A 21,949-nucleotide genomic window follows, 5' to 3' on the forward strand; every position below is an offset into this window, starting at 1 on the left:
CGCAAAGGGAAGAAGGCAGGTTCCAGCATCAGATTGCTTCCTAGCTTGACAGGATTTCACTGAAACCAGAGAAATGCAGTGGCCACCTGGTGTCCCAGTTTGCACATCTATCAAATGACAATAATATAGGTAATTATGGGGATTAAATAAGACAATGCATAGGAAGTACTTAGTACAGTAGCTAATACATTGGAAGTACTCAATAAATGGGGTTTGGCTTTTGGAAAATTATTTGATTATTTACACATCTTTATATGCCAGCTACATTTTAGCAATTCAGACAAGCCCAGTCACCATTCAATATAAATCCCTTGTACAAGGAAAAGATTTTTTTCCAAACACAAATATAAACTCATTTTATTATGCTTTTGAAATAAGAAAATATTAGCATAAATATCTGATTTATTAGTAGAATCACAATCTGGAAAAAAGGCCCAATGGTACAATGTATCTATAGAAGTCAGTTTCTTTGCTTTTCTAGTGAATTTCAAAGTAGAGTTTACAGTGATAAAAAGTAATATTTAGATGTAGAATCATTGCACCATAATTTTATTCTTGATCCCACAAAACATCATTTCCACAAATCCCTCCCTTTTGAAATAAACAGTAAAGGCACATGGAACCTTAACAGTAAAATCTTGTGGAGTTGACAACAGTAGACTCTAAGATCTACATTTCCCTTGCTGGTTTTCTAAAAATGCTGCTCCAAAAGGGAAAATAAGATATAAATTTATGCATGTATAAAGTAAAAATATCTGAAATATCTTATACAAATTTTTTAAAGCTCTGGTTTCTATACTCATTTTTCATGAATACTTATAATACTTTTAGAGAAATTATATTGCAGAGCTGGATAAACAAAATTTTACTGTGATCACTAGGAAAAATATATATATAAGAATATTTATAACTATATTTAAAAAAATCCTTAGGCTTGAAGATTCAAGAAATGACATTTAGTGTAAAGTGCTGTTCCAAACACACGTAAGTTCACTGTAACTGACTTTTTACAGATATTTCCCAAATATTGTTTTTAAATTGAAAATGACAAAGTAAATGGGTTCAAAACGAAAGTCTAAGTAAAAGATAACAGGCAACATTCAAATTTATCTTTGGAAAACAACTATGAAATATTACAGCTTTTTTACCATTCAATCAAGTCAGCATTTCATTCTGAAAGCAATATATTAATATGTAATTTTATGAAATAATCCAGTAATAGGCAAAAACTCTTGTTGAACATGCTTAGCCCACCTAGGATCTTCCTCAGTGCTTGCAGGGAATTTTGTGAAGCCTCTTCAGGGACAAATGATTTCTTTGGGGTTCAGATTTAAAATTTTTCAACAATTAAAATCCCCTTCCAATTATGCAACTTGCTCCTCATTTACAGGTATATTATGATTTGGGGATTCAGCACTATCATCTGTGGATATAAAATGGCTGACGACCAGCTGAAGGATCTGGCCTTTCCCTTCTTTCCCACATCCTCCCTCTGAAAAGTCAGAGATTATCCCAAACTATCGGAAAACAGAGTACTTAAGAATGAGTTAACTATTCCAATCCAATGAGTGAAGGTATGTGAAAGAGTTCTATGAACTGTAAAGTATCACTTTACAAGGCCACTGCCTTCTCAACCTTCTCTTCCCTCTCCCCTGACCAAAGCTCTAATTAAGGAGTACTGTGATGCTGAGCTTAACCCCTGAAGCCTTCTCATTCAACTGAAGAGGCCCATCAAGTTTCTAATGATTCTCGATAAGGAGATAAAGGGCTGTGGACATTGGAACAAGCAAGCATTAGCACAGGGAAAAGGAATCTCACCTTTAGACTATCTCTAGAACAATATTTTTCAGGCTAACCTCCCAAGGTCTGTTTTGGGTAATGATGAACCTAAATGTCTGATCTGAAAAGAAAACTCTCATCAGAGACCTGCTGATCCAAGAATTCCGTTCCTGCCCAGTTGGAATACTGCCCACATTTTTCAGTTCCTAGCAGGAATGTGTGCGCAATTCAAATAAAAGCTTTGTTTCTAAAGAAAAAAAAGGGGAAGCGTTGGTGTTCACATTTCAGGTAGGATTTAGAAATAACCTTCTGATTTCGTGGTGTGTTCTGTTAAATTCAGTATTATATGTGATAGTAACAGAGGTGAGTGCCTGGTCAGAAGTCAGGGCTCAGTCATAGGAAGAAAGCTTGTGGTAGAGGTGGAAGGTGAAGATGTCAAACCTTCCTCATAATGGGGTCTCTCACTAGGGCTTTAGACAGGGTTGTTGAAGAATGCTTTAGATTCTTCAAAAGGCAGTGATTAATACAGATCCTTTTCTCCATAAAGTAAAGCACAAAGTAAGCAAACCTCCATGTATTGTTTCTGTTGACATTCTGAGGGAGTAAGATGGAGGCACAGAGAGTTTGCAACAAAGCTTCCCAAGTCTGCCTTTGTCATATTTTGAAATTACCCCTAATACAGCTAATTATAGCAGCTACATCCTAACATTCCCCATGGAGTGATGCTCATTGCTTGAAAGATAGGAGTTCAATTGTGAGTACAAATGCTAAATGAGGAAACTCTGAGCCACTCCAACTTGCTTTGTGATTTGCTATTTTCCCCTATAAACATGTTAATAAAACAATAATAATAATTTCCTTGGAAGGCAACGCTTCTGCCAAAGTTAAATGCTTCAGAGACATGTACAATCTAGTGGTCCCACCTCTCTCAGCCCTGAAGATTCCCAGGCTCAAGGCCATTGGTCATGTGGGGTTGTAATCGACAGAGCTAGAGCCACAGACTGCTCATCTTTGTGATCTAACTCTCTTGCTACAGAATAAGCCACCGATCCATTGGTCCAGAGCTGCAGCTTCGGATCAGATTCTTTGGCAAGGAACCGCAGCTGGGTTTTTTTCATCTTCTTTACAAGTCTAGCAAAGCCAAGCAACACAGAACTAAATATCATTGAAAATCCACAGAGAAGAAATGCTGCAGTGTAGCTGCCAGTTGTATCGACAAGCCATCCTGTAACAAGCAACAGCAAAATTACATTGTTGAGTTGAAAATCCAGTTGTTTACCTACTCCCAAATCTAATAATTTCTAAGGATAATGACGATAGATTGCTATCATCACCGTTATAATTTTGACACAAAAAGCATATCTAAAAATATTGTGCAGCAATTGAAAAGTGCATTCTGTTTTCTAGGAAACTCCTAAAATGTACTGTTGTTCTGTAAAGTACTTGGAAGAGTGTCTCATTCTCAATAATCACACAATATATATTATTTTTAATATGGTAGAAAAGATAAAAATGGTGTCACTCAAAATATTGATGTTGAGATCATTTATGTCTGCTGAGAGAATATAATAGTACTGAACGTTAGTAATATTCCCAGTACCCACATACTGTCTATCATGAGTAACATAACATGCCTTTGGATGAAGCCGAATCCATATTTTCCATTAGATCCAGTCATTGTACCCTATGCAGTTTGAAAATCAGAACTTTGGGCCATTGTAGAAGTTGTCAATGCAAACTTCATCAGGTATCATTCTACAATCATGGCTTTTTTTTCCTCTTTATTTCTTCTTGCAACAAATGAATCTCAATATTTTTTCCAGCTCTAAATTTTGAGGAGTATCAGGGCACATGATAAGAAAATATGGGCCATAATGATCAGAGAATCAATGGAGTCAAATTAGACCTCGGCAGGCAATTATTTTGTGATTAAAAAGTTTTTTCTAAAAAACTCCTTTAAATTGGGGTGCCTGGGTGGCTCAGTTGGCTGAACATCCAACTCTTGGTTTCAGCTCAGGTTATGGTCTCAGGATCATGGGGTCAAGTCCTATACTGGGCTCCACACTCAGTAAGGAGTCTGCTTGAAGATTCTCTCTCTCTTCCTCCCACCCCCATCTTTTTCTAAAATAAATAAAATAAATCTTTTAAAAATTTCCTCTAAACTTAAATCCACTGTAAAAATATATGATTTTTCCTTTCACGCACTTCAACTCATTAATTAAAAATGGTATGTAGAAGTTGTTATAAGCCTCACAAAGTTTCTTGCAATCCAAACTACTCTCAAATATTTTAGTTACTGTGTGATTTACTTATGTACTTCTGTAGCACCAAACAGAAATGATTGAGTAGAGAGTTGTCATTTTAAAGGTGACTAAATAAGAGAACTATTACAGTAAGAACTTAAACCCTAATCCTTTGATGCCTGGCAACGAGTATGATGTCTGATTTGCCAAATGAAGGCCATAGATCGAAAAAAGATCTAGGAATCCCAATTCCATAATGCACTGTGACTTTTTAACAGAATTACACTGCTCCTAAAGGTTGGTAAACACAAAAATTGGCTATTGAGGGAGGATGTGGGGACATTTGGGGGGCGTTTCCTAAACGCATAATCTTATATCACAGAATTTAAACTGACCAGGATTTTTAATCTGTAGCCATTAAGCAGTTTCCCTTAGTTTGCTGATTTAGCAATCGCTGAGGTTTGGAAATAATTCTAAATTGTTTATTCATAATAGCAGCTAAAGCAGAAATCCTGCCTTCTTCAAAAACTCCCTTTCCTTTCTTCTAAGCAAATGTTTGGCTCATTTCTTTTTTGCCTGTCTTCAGGGATCTTCACTCTCTTGGCTTTATTTCAGGCAGGTAATAATCAGAACCAATTATCCTCAATCTTTTTTTTCAAGATTTTAGTTATTTATTCATGAGAGACACACACACACACACACAGTGGCAGAGACACAGGCAGAGGGAGAAGCAGGCTCCCTGTAGGGAGCTCAATGCGGGACTCGAACCTGGGACTCTGGGGTCACGCCCTGAGCTGATGGGAGACGCTCAACCACTGAGCCACCCAGGCGTCGCCAGTTATTCTTAGTCTTTAGTGTGCATGAACATCACAAGAAAGCTCGTTGAGAATATAGATTCCTGGAAAGATTCAGATCACAATGGAGGATCAAGGAATCTGTATTTTGTAGCAAGGGCTCCAGGAGATTCTGACGTGGTGGGTGGGTGGGCGGTCCTATGACTTCATTTTGAGAGACACTGGTCTGGACCACATACTCTATGAAGGAAGGAGGGACTTTGACCTGTTGGCTGCTCTAGTAGCACCAAAAGCAATGCTAGTGTACACAAGCAATAAATATTTGTCAAGTTACTTGTTTAACCACACTAAATTTCGATAGCATTTGACAGTTTACAAAACATTCTAGATGCTCTTTATCTGATGATCTCCAAAACTCTAAATCTAAATCTGGCCTCCCTCTAAAGCTCAGATTTCTTTCTTTTTTTTTTTTTTAATTTTTATTTACTTATGATAGTCATCACACACAGAGAGAGAGAGAGGCAGAGACACAGGCAGAGGGAGAAGCAGGCTCCATGAACCGGGAGCCCGACGTGGGATTTGATCCCAGGTCTCCAGGATTGTGCCCTGGACCAAAGGCAGGCGCCAAACCGCTGAGCCACCCAGGGATCCCTAAAGCTCAGATTTCATCCTCACACAGCAATGTTGGACATTTTATTGGGTATTTCAGATTTCTGAATCTCTCTAAACTTTTAATTCATTATTTTTTCTGGCAAAGCCACTTTTTCTAACTTCCTTCTTGCTTTCAACTGTGCCATTCTTTTCTAGCTTATCTTTGAGTTTTCCCCTCCTTCACCCTCACATGCTAAATTCAGTTGATATTTTTTTCCAAAACTTCCTCCTCACCCCCAGAGCTCACTTTCATTTTTGCTGCCACGGCCCTAGTTCAGGACTTTATTAATTTGCTTCTGAACTATTAGAATGGAATCCTAACTGCTTCTCCCCTAAAGCACTAGATCAATTGCTAGGTCACGTTTTCTAAAATAGACTCTTTACCATATTACCCCTTTGCACAAAAACTATAATATTATCCATAGTCTCTGAAGAATATAGGGACCTTTTAGCTCCTTTGGCTGGCACTCAAGACATGCTACTATGACAGAGTCACTTACCATTTCAGCCTCACTGCCCCCTATCCCCAAGTGGGACCCTGTACTCCCTCTAGACTTCCCTCTGTAATGTGCCTAACTTATTTATAAATCTGAACAGCTGCTCCATTCCATTGCTCCCATCATTAGTGTGGAATCGAATCAGGACCTTAATTTTGGATTTCTTCTTTCCAAGTAGGTTAAGGTCCCCACTCAGTTGGAAGAAAATTATCCCAACATAACTTCCAATCATCACTGTCTATGTGTGAGTTCACTGTTTTTTCACATCAGTATAGCAAAGAGAAGAGGTGCTTGGGGGATCTCTCTGGAAACTTACCTGCAATAGGTGGACTCACCAAGTATGGCACTGCATGAAGGAAGTATACTACACCGAGTGCTGATGACAAAGAAGTGGTCCCTACTATTTCTGCAGTCACTACTGGGATCAGAGTCACGTAGGCACCATCAAAGTAGCCAAAGGTACAAGAGAAAGGCACGAGCAGGGGAAGACTTTGAAGCATTGGGAGGCAGAGATAGCAGAGCCCATCTAGTCCCACGGCAAAGAGGTAGCAGACATACTGGTAATTCTTCAGGCACCTGTAGATTTGAAGATCAAGAATGAGTGCTGTATGCACAGGTTCTATCAAAGAGCTTTAGAACCATGGCCATGCAGCAGTAAGCACTGCAGTTATTCATAGAGAATAACTTCCCATGGTGTGTTATCTATGTTGTCTGCTTATCTTTCTTTTGGTATATGAAAACACAATTCATCTTCCCAGGAAACATGGTGTGGCAGAAAATAATATATGCTCTGAAGTTAGAAAGATGGAAGTTTGAATCCAGTTCTATCATCTGCTAACTGCTTAACTCTAATCTCAATTTCTTTAGCTATAAAATGGGAAGTTTATCTCATAGGGTTACCCTGAGGATAGTTGTAAAATAACATGTAGAGTATCAGGAGACTAATATTTTCTAGCATTCTATCATATTATATGCTTTCATATAGGACATCCACTAGTGTCTGGCACATTATATATGCTCAAAAACCCAAGTTATACAAGGGAGAAGCTAGAATATGAAGACATTAAAATGATTTGCCAGGGATTATGAAGGTCTTGTACTAGGACTAAGTCTTATTTTGACTTCCCAGTGGCACTTGCATTCCACTTTTCCTCTATATCTCCAAACTCATGACTGATACCAAATGGCATTGATACCATCACTATTTCAAAGGCTCAGTAAAATATCAGCACTGTTAAAAAATAACTAAAAGCACAACACATCACTATTTCAAAGACTCAGCAAGTATCAGTAATTAGTACTTTACAAACATTTTTTTCAACCCACTGTCCCCTTTGGGCCTCACAGAATACTAAGAAGTTAACAGAAAAATACTGCACTGGCCTGTTTTATAGATGATGACCCCTGAGGATCTGAGAGTTAGTGATTTTCCTTAGGTCACAGGGATAATATGGGACAGAGCCAGCACAAGAATTTAGGTCTTGAACATCTCCAACTAGAGATACCTCTATCAAACCTACACTGGGCTGTTGTTGAGTTGATTGTCAATATAGATACCTCTGCTCTCCCCTCTTTTCCTTAACCATTACATTTTTTGGAATGAATTTTAAATATTATATTCATAGCACTGGTGAATGGCAGTTGAACCCTGATTAATTACCAAAGACATAATATGTGAGAAGCCACAGGATGATTGCTCTCCCAGGTCATAGCTCAAGTGTGAAGAGTCCATCATTGATGAGAAGATGAGTACCTCGCTCTCTTCAATTCTAACAGATAAGCATTAGCTGAAGAAACTACTTGGCAGATTTCTGACAACTCTGATTTCTAAGCCTAAAATGATAATGAAATAAGTATTTGCTATTTGTATTGACAAACAGAAATATGTGCCTATAGATTATATATAGTTATTGCATCTGATCTTCCTGCCTGGACTGAATTCTGCTCCTCTCTCCATTGCCAGACAGTCTCTGGGGTCGTTAAAAAATAACTAAAAGCACAATACCCAGCCTGAACACTGACTTGACTTGGGATGGAGATAAATCTGTCACCAGGACTTGTAGTTAACACAGGTTTCTGCAACTTAGACCCACTCACTATCCTAAACCATCTAGAACAGAGGCTGGCAAACTATGGCCAAATCCAGCCCACCACCTGTTTTTGCACTATCTGTGCACTAAGAATGTTTTTCTACTTTCAAGTCATTGGTTAAAGAAATCAAAAGAACATTATGTTGATATGTAAAAATTATATGAGAAATTAAGATTTCAGTATCCATAAGTCCACTGGCACATAGCCATTTGTTCCCATATTGTCTACAGCTGGTTTGCGCTGCAACAGCAGAGTTGAATAATTGTGATCATATGACTCACAGAGCCAAAAATGTTTACTAGCTATCCCTTTACAGGAAAAGTTTGCCAACCTCTCACTAGAAAAACCAGCAATTGAATTGAAAACAGGATTCAGACACAGGTTTTCTACAGGGTAAGAGGACGAGGGGAACTCAAAACTCAAAGTCCCCTGGTAGGGAACCAAGTGTGGTTTCAATGACTTTTACCTTCTGTCAGTTAGCCATCCAAATGTGATATTGCCAACAATGTCAATCACGCCAAGTATGGACATAAGGAAAGCAGCTTGCTGGTGACTCACTCCGACACTCAGAGCATAAGGTACCAAGTACACGAAGAGAGGACTGCAGCCGTAAGCCATAAACAGAACAGAGATGGCTAACACAACAAAGTCTGACATCAGTAAAAAACTGTATTCCTGCTGCAAAGAGCAACAAAGGCAGGTCTGCCCCCATTTTTTAGTCCAAGTGGAGCAGAGAGATACTCGCTTAAAGTCTTGTTTCTCCGTTCTACAGACGTGATTCTGCTCTGGAGTTGTCTGGTCTTCTTTCAGAGTAATAGGCCGCATCAAGGCACCACAAACACAGAGATTCAAAACGAAGCCCCCAAGAATGAGTAATGCTCCCCGCCAGGAAAACTGTTCAATAAGGAGTTGAACCACAGGAGCCAATATGAAGGTGCCAATGCCACTTCCCGACATGGCAATCCCATAAGCGAGAGCTTTCCGTCTGCTGAAATACTTGCCAACCATGGCAATAGCTGGAGAGTAACACAGTGCAAATCCAAGACCTAAAGAGAGAGAGAGGTCTATGAGTGCCACCATCAACAGCCAATGAAAGAAAACCTCTCAGAATACATTTATTTGGATAAAGGAGAATCTGGCCTTTTGTCAAACCCTTTTAAAACTATTTCCTCACCAAGCTGAAGCTGTCTTCCCCACCGGTCACCCAGTTTGGAGAGTACAGCATATGTATGACTTTCCCCTTGGGAAGAAAATCTTAAAAAATAGGACTTCTTAAAATGAAATGTAGAACTTAGAAACTATTACACAAACTGAATTTGAATTAACAAGAAAATCAGGATAATGCTGACCTAACAAACTTATTCTCCCCATTAACACTCTTTTTTATCATAAATTATCCAGAGAATTACCTCAACTCTTCACTGCCCATGAAAACACAACTCTGCGGGCACCTGGGTGGCTCAGTGGTTAAGCACCTGCCTTTGGCTCAGCGCCTGATTCTGGGGTCCTGGGATTGAGTCCCCCATCTGGCTCCCCAGAGGGAGCCTGCTTCTCCCCCTGCCTATGTCTATGCCTCTCTCTGTGCTTCTCATGAATAAATAAATAAAATCTTTTTTTTAAAAAAAAAGGAAAAGAAAGAAAACAGAACTCGGATAATCTGGACCACCCTGGAATTTGGATTTAAATAGCATACATGAAAGTTCCAGAGCAATTTCACATAATTGGGAAACTTTATGTCAACTTTATATGTGAACATATAACCTGAAAATATTTCTTAAAGTCAGCAGAAAGCCTCTTAAAAATTTTCAGCTCTTATTCCTGTTAAGTCAAGAAAATCTGAAGGGTGTAAAACCTGGAATTCACAGCATCTAAATGGAAAAACAGAACCACCATCAGCTCCTGTTTCCATCTGTATTGCAGGGTGACCAATGATCCTGATTCGCCTGGACTGATGGGTTTCCCAGATGTGAGATTTTGGGTGCTAAGACCAGGATGCTCCTCAGGAAACAAATGACTAGACACCCTAGCAGGTGGGCCCTTTGGGTGACATGGGACAGATACCTTTTTTTTTTTTTTAGCTGACAGAGCTAGATTTATAAAATCACTATGAGATTATGTCCTTTATTGGCCAGATCATGCTAACCCTATGCACAGTACCCAGACTATGAATGCTACTACACATCCCTCTGAGTGATGGGGCAAATTGCCACTCCAGTGCTACCAACCAATCCCACCTTGATGCTAAGTAGCCTCCTTAGGTGTGATTTATGGAATGTACATAGGTGACTTCTCTTCCTACAGGGTTCCCTATAATTCTCTAAAGTATACTTCCATAACATTGAGAGAGAATGTATAATATAAGAATATTCACAATAAGGGGCTTTCTTTTTTAAATTAAACTCCCATTTACTAGACAATGATCTTCACTATAAAGCAGGGGCAACTCAGGTTGACCACAGGCAGTATTTTTATGTCTTGGCAAAGATGTTGGGGGAAAGATCATTGCTGAAAATTTATGTTATGCTGGCTAATATCTCATTGCTTCCGATACAGAATCGCAGCCATACACTATTGCCAAAGGGGAGGCCAGCAGTTACTTCTATCATATGGCTGAATTCAAGTGGTGATACATTTTCATTACAGTAGTACAATCAATTGTATTTCTAGCTCTTTTAACTGATAGGTAGGTGGGCAAAAGAGAGATCAGCTAAATTATGCATCTAACAAGATGAATATTTTATGGATTATGGTTCTGTTGATGTGCTTGACAATACTTGAATGGGGAGGGGTGAGACAAAGTGGTACAAAGTGCCCTTACCTGTTAGAACTCCCAGAGTGAGGTAGAGATGCTTCAGACTGGTGGCAAATGAGCCCAGGATGAGACCAGTAGATGCAAGCAAGCCACCCAGCATGATTCCCACTTGACAGGATAAATGGTTACTGACAACACTCCCAAGTGGAGCTTCAAAAACAATAATAAATAGGTTCAACAGAAAAGCCTTGATGGCACTGTGAAAAGGCTCTGGTGTGGTATTGACCAAGCCAAGAATGATGGACCTTTATAGCATCAAGCCCATCCTACTCATTCTACAGATTTGGAAACTGAGGAGAGAGGAAACGACTTGTCCCTGGTCACCCAGAGACCCTGTAGCAAAGCTAGACATAGGGTCGAGTCTGCTGACTTGCATTTCAGTATCCCTTCCACTTCTCCATTCTATCATCTCAGGGCTTTATATGTTTCATATAGTATTAATCATGTACCATTAGCAATAATTATGACTGTTAGCTGGTGAGGAAGGAAATGAGCAACACCATGTGGCCAGCAGCGTTAGGCAGGAAAGGCCAGGAAAAGCCCACAGACAAATTTCACAATCTGGTACTGCTTTCAGGCTCTAGGAAACCCTGTGGATGAGAAATCAAAACAAACGCTTCACATCCATGGTGACATTTTGGTGGGCCTCACTCTATTTGTGTCAGAATTGTGCCGACTTCCAGGTTATAGAGAATCAAATAAAGCGGAAAGTGACTGAGGAGAAATTGAAGTTTGGGGGAATATGACATGTCCAGGATCACCAAGAAGTACAGCTCGGGGCACCCGACACCAAGTGCAGGGTCATTTCACCCTTTTAACTCTGTCTCCTTGGGCCTCCCAGACTGATGGCTAGGGAGATGGGTGGGGAAAGCATGTGGATTCTTTCTATGGAACAACTCATACTGATCCCAGTACTCCTAGTAACAAGATCAGAAGAGCAAGTTCTCTGGGTATTTGTGGAGTATAACTTCATATTGATCAGGCTGCACCTGGGGCCTGATTCAAAAATGTATGTGATACTTGCTATCAGGGAAATACACATGAAAACCACAATGAGATCCCACCTCACACCAGTGAGAATGGGGAAAATTAACAAAGCAGGAAACCACAAATGTTGGAGAGGATGTGGAGAAAGGGTAACCCTCTTGGACTGTTGGTGGGAATGTGAACTGGTGCAGCCACTCTGGAAAACTGTGTAGGGGGTCCTCAAAGAGTTAAAAATAGACCTGCCCTACGACCCAGCAATTGCACTGCTGGGGATTTACCCCAAAGATACAGATGCAGTGAAACGCTGGGACACCTGCACCCCAATGTTGATAGCAGTAATGTCCACAATAGCCAAACTGATGGACATTTTTGATGCCCATTGAAAGATGAATGGATAAAGAAGACGTGGTATATGTATACAATGGAATATTCCTCAGCCATTAGAAACGACGAATACCCACCATTTGCTTCGACATGGATAGAACTGAAAGGTATTATGCTGAGTGAAGTAAGTCAATCGGAGAAGGACAAACATTATATGGTTTCACTTATATGAGGAATATAAAAAATAGTGAAAGGGATTATAGGGGAAAGGAGAGAAAATGAGTGGGGAAAAAAACAGAGGGGGTGATAGAACATGAGAGACTCTTAACTCTGGGAAACGAACAAGGGGTAGTGGAAAGGGAGGTGGGTGGGGGGGATTAGGTGACTGGGTGATGGGCACTGAAGGGCCACGTGACAGGCTGAGCACTGGGTGTCATACTATATGTTGGCAAATCAAACTCCAATAAAAAAAAATAAATGAAACAAAAACAAAACCAAAAATGTACGTGATGGAACCAGTCATCAGCTTGATGTCTCCTGTCTAGTTAAAACAGTGGCTGGCTCTATAGACAACCTCTCAAACACAGGAAGGAGCAAACCTCCCGAGAATATATCTAATTCTCCAGGCTACTGCTATGGCTATCAGCAAGTGAGAAAATTTCGACCAAACTCAGTGAAAAATGTTTACTTCTCTGTTTATCATAGGGCACAATGCCCCTAGTGAGTGTCCTATATATGACTCTGCAGCCTCTTGTCCATCTCCTGAACTTAACTAATGTTGCCAGGTGAGCGAGCAAGTGGGCACATGGTAATTGGATACAGCAGGTCTGAAGTCCTTGCATGGCCTCAAGTCTTTGAACTTAAAAATGCAACATCTAACATGACCCTGCTTTATCACACAGTCACCGTGATCATGTTGGTCACCGAAGGCCATTTATTCCTCTTCTGGGGATTACAAATATTCTCCAGGAGGTAACAGTAAGGGAAATGAGTCACCTGTGTCCTCTGAGAAAGATAAACATGGCTCACTCAGCATGCTCATACAAAGGCTGTGACTAATAATGTGACCCTGAAAACAAAGTGATTGTCTTATTGGTTTTAAAAAAACAGATTAGTGAACACGAAGCTATTTTTGATCCCATAAGACCTTCCAGTGTTATCAGGAGACAGAGTCAACTTAGCCTTCTCATGAAACTCGCTAAAACTGCTTTCAAATTCCTCCCAACAAAGGAAGTACATTTCAGCACAATTCAATTGATTCCTGAGTATGTACATTTTTTTCTAAAAATAATATGAATCAGTATCTAGAATGAAGTTAGTTGAGGTTATTTACAAGTTATTGAATAATATGGTACTTCCCTTTTGCCACCAAAACATGGCTTGAAGAGATAAGTAGTTTTTTAATACTAAAGATTCATCTAAATAAAATAATTAAATGGAAATAAATAATTAAATAAAATGCAAACAGATCATTTCAATTTGACCCAATCTCAGAAACTCTCTAAGTATTAGTAACTTCAGTTTAAAATGTTCAAAAAGAAAAATCTCAAGGTTAGTTTTTCTCAATTATATGATGGATTGAGAGATTCCACAAATTTTGAGAATACTCTATATACTTTGTTTGTACCCTTGGGGTTCTTTGAATGAAGTTATAGCCATGGTGAGTGTGCTTATCTCATGACTACACCGTCCTATCCTTCCCTCATACTTTTTCTAAGAATGAAGATTTATGCATGAAAAATGAAATCCATGAGCCAAATTTTGAACCTCTTGGAAGGGAACAGAATGAAAACAAGACTTGAGATGTGATGCACATATTGTTGGCACTTGTTTAAGGAGATTGTATAGAAATGGCTCAGAGTGCTATCCAATGACTGCTTACATGCCTGGAGAATGAGGCGACCATAGCATTTAGAAGAGAGAAGCCCTGCATGTACTGTATGGTTACCTGTTTCCCAAATCAGAAGGAGTCCTGTGATGCCCAGCATCCTATCTCATTATGGGAGAACCAAATAATATGTATCTTCTTCAGAGTATTAACTACCTATTCCACCTGCCCTCAGCCAACATCATTAATTCCAAGAGCATGTCTGGTTGGGTTTGGCTGAGAGTAGGATTGGTCTTTTCTTCTTACATAGTCTTAGCCAATTTTTAGCAAAGATCTGCTCTTCAGAAAAAAATGGATAAACAAAAGCAGTAGAAGACCATTGTTGTGTGTAGTTCAAGATTATCCAGTAACTATCTATCCCTGGTAAGTAATACTCACCACAGAGCATGGTCACACAATCTACAATGGAATGGATCCAAGCTGTTTGTGCATAATCCTGAGTGAAGTACGACTGGAACTCCACAAAAAAAATTGAAATACATCTGAAAAATACAGTGCAAGCATTTTATTATTATTATTATTATTTTAATGAATGAACATGGATCTAAACCACAGCTTGAAATTCTGGTTCAGCTGTTTGAATCTCCATAGGCTTTAACTGGTTTTCAGGGGTACATTGTTGGACCATAGTAAGTGGGATGTCAGAAGCTATTGGGCCATTTAAAGGATAAAACAAATATTTATCCACTGGAAGGGCTGCTGAAGCCAAGTGGGTATGAGGATGACTGCTGTAGGGAAGGTTTTATGGAAAAGATGGCAGGTCAGAAACATGAGTTCATATTTATCTTAATATTTCACTAACATCTGTAACTTCTAAGAGGTTGTTATACAAATTAAAATTTGACAATTAAGAGTTATACATCACCAGGCAATTTCAGTTCCAGGTTTTAACAAAAGGTAATAATCAAATGATGATAATAATAGCAATAGTAGATACACATGAAAGGATATATTCTGGAGAACTATTTATAATAGCCAAATATCATAATGAATCTGTTTACCCATCAATAAAGGAGCCTGGATAAATACATTTTGAATTATCAATAAAATATTTTTAGGTGTTAAAAAGGATGATTTTATATATATTTATTAATTTGAGAATAAATCCACAATGCAATGTTAAGTAAAAAAGTAAGTTACAAAGTACTTTATATAATAAGGCTTGTTTTGATTAAAAAAAAAAAAAACCAGAGTTCATACAAATAGAAAAATGCCAAAGTATATAAATTGAAAATACTTGAATGGTGAGATTATAAATGATCGAGAGAGAGAGAAATAGAGAAGAGAAACTTTATGTTGAAAATTGTTAATTAGGGAAAAAAGACCTAAGTGATTCAGGAGCAATAGTTCGTATCACTGTACAATTTGAAATGAACATCATACAGATTAGCAAGTTTCCTAACTCAGGGCAGGAGCTTTCAGTACTCTGGGACAGCAAGGGTGAATCAGGCCCTGATGGGGATGAGACAGGAGGTTGTCAGTGCCTTTCGAGAGGGCTACAGTCTGACTCATTATGCTTCCGCAGCCCATGGTAACCTGCTATTTCACTCCTCCCCTCTCCAGTTGCTGCTGGATATGAAGGTGGGTGATGCAGAAAAAGAAAAAGGAAGAGAATCAGGTATAACCAGAGTGATTATGTTAGGCAAGTCTAGCTTTACCAGCATGCATCCTCTGCAACTGCCCAGAATTTGGTACTCAGAAGCACAGAATTTCAGCTGTCACAGTCTTAAAATTCCTAACAATTTTATCTTTGAATTTATCTTTTGTAAGTGAAGTCGAAAGGAACAATGGGGCACGCACACAAGCAGAGGAGACACAAATACAATGTGCTTCGATTCTTTGCCTTTCCCTTGACAGATGTAGTATTAGAGACACAAACTCTGGTAGACTCACAATGTGTGGGAGTCTGGTAAGATGCAGAGTGAGCACAAGGTAAGCTACATCTAGAACTGAGCAAGTATGGAGGTAGAGAGGTCATGCTTTTTTCAAACCAAAATTTACTTCAAATACAGAAAGAAGGTAATGGTGTTCTAAGGAACACAAAGAACTGAGGATTCTGGTGACCCTTTGTGCGCCTCCCTCAATCCATCCCTGTATGTGGGCGGGCGCCCCTGGCAGGGTGTGCTCCCGCTATTGGGGGAGGTGGCCACCCGTGGGGGAGGGAGCCCATGGACGCTGACAGCTGCAGGTCCTCTGCTGATGGATCCACCATGGCTGAGCCTGTCTGAGTGGCACTCCACTGTGTTCACCACAGTCTTGCTCTTGTTCCCCGCACTGAGCACCCTAGGTAATTCTCTCTGTCACAGGATATGAAAAGTGGCCCTTCTGCATCCACTGATTTAAGAAGCCAGACAACATACTGCAATAGATCTGATGCTAGATTAATCATTGTATCAGAGTTTGAAGTACCGCAACACAGTCATAGGTAATGTTATGGAGAATAGTGACATAAACTACTGGGATGATGATATGAATTTCTTTTTTTTTTAATATTTTATTTATTTATTCAGGAGAGACACAGAGAAAGAGGCAGAGACATAGGCAGAGAGAGCAGCAGGCTCCATCCATGAAGCCTGATGTGGGACTCGATCCCCGGACTCCAGGATCACACCCTGGGCTGAAGGCGGCGCTAAATTGCTGAGCCACCCGGGCGTCCCGTGAATTTGAATTTAATTAAAATATTGCAGAGCTTTTTTAAAAGCATGAATTAACTGCAACAGCCTTAAGCTAGTTTTAATTCAGTGCAAAAGCAACAAAAAAACCTCCATGATGTTTCTTAGTATCTTTTGGTAAAAGATGTATTTGAGGGAGAGAGTGTTTGCACAACTGGAGGGAGAGAGGAGAGGGAGAGGGAAAGAATCTCAAACAGACTGCTGAGTGCAGAGCCTGATGTGCAGAGCCTAATGTGGGGGTTGTTCCCATGACCCTGAAATCATGACCTGATCCAAAAATCAAGAGTCAGACGCTTAACTGACTGAGTCACCCAGGAGCCCCATGTTTCTTAACATCTCAAAGATTGTTTGACCAGCATTAAAAAGTCTATTATTTTCTCCTAATCACAAGGCCTTCAATTAAAGAGAAAAATAACTTCTTGGATACAGCCTCATTTTTTTAAAAAAAATATTTTATTTATTTATCTAGAGAGAGGAAGAGAGAGAGCATGTGTGTGAGCTGGGGAAGAGGCAGAGAGAGAGAGAGAGAGAGAGAGAATCCCAAGCAGACTCTGCTCAGAGCATAGAGCCTGACACAGGACTCAATTCCACAACCCCAACATCGTGACCTGAGCCAAAATCAAGAGTTGGAAGCTCAACCAACTGAGCCACTCTGGCACCCCTTGGATTTAGCCTCATTATCAAAATAGTTAAGTTATCTTTAGCCCAGGTTTCTCAACCCAAGTACTACTAACATTTTGGTCATGTTGTCCTGTGCATCATACAATATTTAGCACCATCCCCGGCCTCTACCCTAAATGTCTCCCAACATTGCCAAGTGCCCCTTGAAGACCAAAATCAGCCTGGTTGAGAGTCTAATCTATGGTCAAGTTTTACTTATTCTACCTTGTACCTATCTCCCAAATGCCTCCACATCTCTGCATGAAAACATGCTTCAATGTGGATGGAACTGGAGGGTATTATGCTGAGTGAAATAAGTCAATCGGAGAAGGACAAACAGTGTATGTTCTCATTCATTTGGGGAATATAAATAATAGTGAAAGGGAATATAAAGGAAGGGAAAAGAAATGTTGGGAAATATCAGGAAGGGAGACAGAACATAAAGACTCCTAACTCGGGGAAACGAACTAGGGGTGGTGGAAGGGGAGGAGGGCGGGTGTTGGAGGGGAATGGGTGACGGGCACTGAGGTGGACACTTGCCCGGGATGAGCACTGGGTGTTTTTCTGTATGTTGGTAAATTGAACACCAATAAAAATTAATTTAAAAAAATAAATAAATAAACATGTGAGTCAGTGTGCCAGAGGTAGTTTAATAACCACACATATGCTTCTGATTGGCTGTGACTTTCATAAAATATGGGAAGAATAGGGGCACCTGGGTGACTCAGTCTGTTAAGCATCTGCTTTCAGCTCAGGTCATAATCCCAGGGCCCTGGGATTGAGCCCCTCAGGCTCCCTGCTCATTGAGGAGCTTGCTTCTCCCTCTCCCTCTCTCTGCCACTCCCCCTGCTTGTTCTCTATCTCTCTCTGTCAAATAAATAAACAAATAAAATCTTTTTTAAAAAAACAGGAAGAATATTGTATCACTTCTTATTTATTCTCAAAAGGGAGAAGTACTTTTCAAATGGTAAAGTTTAATGATTTATGGTTTCTAAACATAGGCTTGACCTTAAAGAAAACAAATGTTATTGGGAGCACATATGCTTCTCACTCCAGAAGTAATTTTTACTGTACTTTGGAAAATTTGTGCATCTGATATGTCAGGAAAGCTGGGTCCTGATCTCTGATGCTCACACTGAGTAAGAATTTTGATAAAGCTTTATCTTTCAGGGTCTCAATTTCCTCATTTACGAAATTAGCCGTTTGATAAACACAACTAGATCTGTCGTAAGGTATTAGATCACGCTGCAGTAGCAAACAACTCCTACATCCTTCAAGGGTTGATAGGCTCTATTCTGAAGAATAAGGAAACAAAGAATCACCCAAGTGTCATCTGGTGTGAAATAATATTCTCAAAGATACATTCTCTCAAGGGGACAAAGTGCCTACTATCTCCACCTTACCACTCTGCTATAAAACTCTTCTTTGGCTTCTGTAGAGCTGGATATTGACAACATCTGGTATTTGGTTAAGACTTCCTTCTGGTTGATGAAGTTATCCACTACATCAATGCAGGAAGTGATTCACTAGACAGCGCAGCCTAGTAGTAAAAAGAACTACTACTCACTAACTGTGTGAGTTTGTTTTATTTTTGGTTTTTGCAGCTCTTTAATTTTTTTATTAAAGTAAACGTGTATTATTTGTATAATTTTCTTCTAATTTTTACTTAAATTTTACTTAGTTAACGTACAGTGCAATGTTGGTTTCAGGATAACAACGTGACTTTGGATATATCATTCAACCTCTGTTGTTTCAAGGATTAAATGACTTAATGAATGAAAAGTGCTTGGAACAATGTTAACCAGCACAGAGCAAGTACTCAGCTAACATTAGCTATCATTTATAGGAATTCAGCTGTTGTTAAAAGAGCTCCTCAATTTCACAGGACTTAGACATCTACTGCAATTAAGTTAATTTGGACCCAGAAGACGTTAAGAGAAAAATAGGTCACATAGCTGGAGGTTTTCCTTGAACATTTAAATCAACTACTGCTTTTCAAGTCAACCGCAACTCAAGCTGTCAGTTTACAAATAGAATGTCATGTAATTTCACAATGAAATATGATTCTTAAAATAGAGAATGTGTTTGCTAAGAAGGTTATCTTGAAGGAAAAAAGTAATCAATACACATTAACAAACAGAGGGAAAATAAATAAGAATGATGGCTTTAATAGCCTGGGGAACTTTAAGCTTTACATAAATTTTACATGTAAGGCAGTATCACTAGTTACAAGGCAGGAGCTGAAATACAGTTTTAAAGTGGCCTAGGTCATGATTGCAGCATTATCTGTAAAGCAAAAACCAGGGAACAAAAGTCCTTCAATAAAAATAAGTTAAATTATGCATGCATCCTTGTGATGGAATTTTAAGCAGTTATTTTTCAGTGAGGTAGAACTGTATGTGTTGGTATAGAAGTATTTCCAAGAGATATTACTTAGCAAAAAAAAAAAAAAAAAAGGTTCAAAACACTGTGTATAATATGAAAAGAATATGCTTTATATATGGATATAAAGTTCTTGAAATTTTTCTGTACAGGCCCAAAGAAACTATTAACAAGGTTAACTTTTTTTTTTTTAGAGAGATTTTTATTTATTTATTCATAACAGATACAGAAAGAGAGAGGCAGAGACACAGGCAGAGGGAGGAGTAGGCTCCATGCAGGGGGCCCAACGTGGGACCTGAGCCCCGGTCCCCAGGATCACACCCTGGACTGAAGGCGGCGCTAAACCCCTGGGCCACCGGGGCTGCCCAACAAGGTTAACTTTCGGCAGTAAAACTGGCATTCAGAAAGTAAGGGAAAAGACTATTATATGTATCTCTGTTGTCCAAATTTTTACCATCTGCATATATGGTTTAATTTTTTTTTAAGATTTATTCATTTATTTTAGAAAGAGGGAGAGTGAGAAAGAGAAAGCCCAGGGAGAAGAAGAGGAAGGGCGTGAGGGACAAGCAAACTCCCTGCTGAGCTTAGAGCCTGATGTGGGGCTCCATCCCAAGACCCCAAGATCATGACCTGAACTGAAGTCAGACATTTTTTTTTTCAGACATTTAACCAACTGAGCCACCCAGGCCCCACACCCCCATATGGTTTAATTTTTAAGTATACAGTTTAAATGGGAGAAAAAGACTTAACTGACCCTCTGCCTTGACAAATCATCCTTCTGGTGGCTTTCCTTGGCCCTATCTCCAGTCCTCTTGGCTGCTGCCTGTTCAAGACATTGAGTTCCAATGCTGGCTGTGTCTTCACACTTTTCTCCTCTATGCTTAATTCTGCTTAGCTATGCCCCTCTCAGTCTCTCCCATTAACCTCTGATAATAAATAGGTCTTTTCTACCAGCCGCAACCCTCTTCCAGTTCCCGGCTAAACTCTTAGCTCTTCAGGAATGGGGGCTGCCCACCGTTACCACAGAGCAAGTAGCAGATGAAGCGCATAGACCTGATGCAGCTGGAAACATCTGTCTCCATTTCTTCCTGGCCAAGTTCTACCCATTCTTCAAGACTTCACTCCAGGGACAACTTCTCTAGAAAGCCTGCCCTGAACTTCCAAGGTCAGAATGAACCCCTCACCAGTGTTATTTTACACTCTGTTTTTACCTGATGTATATTTAGAACATTTTGATTTGTATTTCAGTGGTTTGTGCCTGAGCCCACTGGGTGGTGTGCCAACATCTGTGTTTGGGGAAGCACCTAGATAGAGCCTTGTCCTCAATGAATGCATTGTTATGTAGTAGCGGACCTGATTTCTGTTAAGTTGAAGTTGATAACTTAAGGGTACAACCTAAAATATATATATGCAAGACCTTCAGCCTTTGGTGACAGTCATGGGTTCCACTGGCAAATCCACTGTGACTGAGAAAAAACTGAGATTCAGTGTCCTGCCAAACAAGACAAGCCACACAAGATGCTAAATGGCATTAAAGAGCAACAATATATCAGTGTCCTTGATATAAGTCCTCCATTTTCTACAGACACCTTACCCCAAGTTATTTTCACAGTTCCAGAGGGCAGCACTCAAAGAATCCACATCTCCCAACCTTAATGTGTAGTTGTTTGTACACAAATTGGGGTAACAATTCTTACGACTGGTTACCAACAGGATGAGGAGAGGAGAGACCCTCTGTAAAAATAATTTAGAAGCAACTGTCCCCTGGCACCATGACTTCTCATCACTGACATGACAACGCTATGGATATTAGGAAGTAGCCTACCTTAAGACAATGATTCCATCACCAAGGCAATTTTTCTAAAAACCTATGTTTAGTAGGACTATGCTGTCCTAGAGGATAAGGTGCAAAGTATTCAATGGGACAAGGAACTGGCCACAGAGCTTCCTTAAAGTGCCTACATCTTGGAGCAGAGGCAAAGACTGAAAGCAAAGATTGAAGCAAAGTCACTTCTCACAATGAAAAGGCAATAAGAGAGGACATGTGTATGTGGAAGATCAGGCCAAAGTATGGGGCATGTATGAAAAATAACAGGATAGGAAAGTGCCTGACTTGTGTTGGAAGGAGTCAATGGATCATGTGTGCATGTGCAATGGCAAATACACAAG

General features: G+C 39.6%; 1 protein-coding gene across 9 annotated transcripts in view; it reads right to left on the bottom strand.

The window, feature by feature from the left end:
• Nucleotides 1-327: 327 nt before the first annotated feature.
• The window catches only part of SLC16A12 (solute carrier family 16 member 12), a 77,340-nt gene continuing 55,718 nt past the window's right edge, over nucleotides 328-21,949 (bottom strand). For 4 of the 9 annotated variants that reach the window (XM_072739468.1, XM_072739470.1, XM_072739469.1 and 1 more), the window contains 5 exons: nucleotides 14,445-14,548; nucleotides 10,874-11,017; nucleotides 8,522-9,101; nucleotides 6,281-6,540; nucleotides 328-3,004 (listed from right to left, as the gene is read on the bottom strand). In XM_072739468.1, coding sequence (XP_072595569.1) covers nucleotides 2,730-3,004; nucleotides 6,281-6,540; nucleotides 8,522-9,101; nucleotides 10,874-11,017; nucleotides 14,445-14,548 — 1,363 coding nt within the window. In that variant the 3' untranslated portion in view covers nucleotides 328-2,729. The remainder of the gene's footprint in view (nucleotides 3,005-6,280; nucleotides 6,541-8,521; nucleotides 9,102-10,873; nucleotides 11,018-14,444; nucleotides 14,549-21,949) is intronic. The other 5 variants (XM_072739473.1, XM_072739474.1, XM_072739475.1 and 2 more) reach the window with 2 other exon arrangements.

Source organism: Vulpes vulpes, chromosome 15 (genome assembly GCF_048418805.1).
Source record: "Vulpes vulpes isolate BD-2025 chromosome 15, VulVul3, whole genome shotgun sequence".
In the NCBI taxonomy this organism is placed as follows: domain Eukaryota; kingdom Metazoa; phylum Chordata; class Mammalia; order Carnivora; family Canidae; genus Vulpes; species Vulpes vulpes.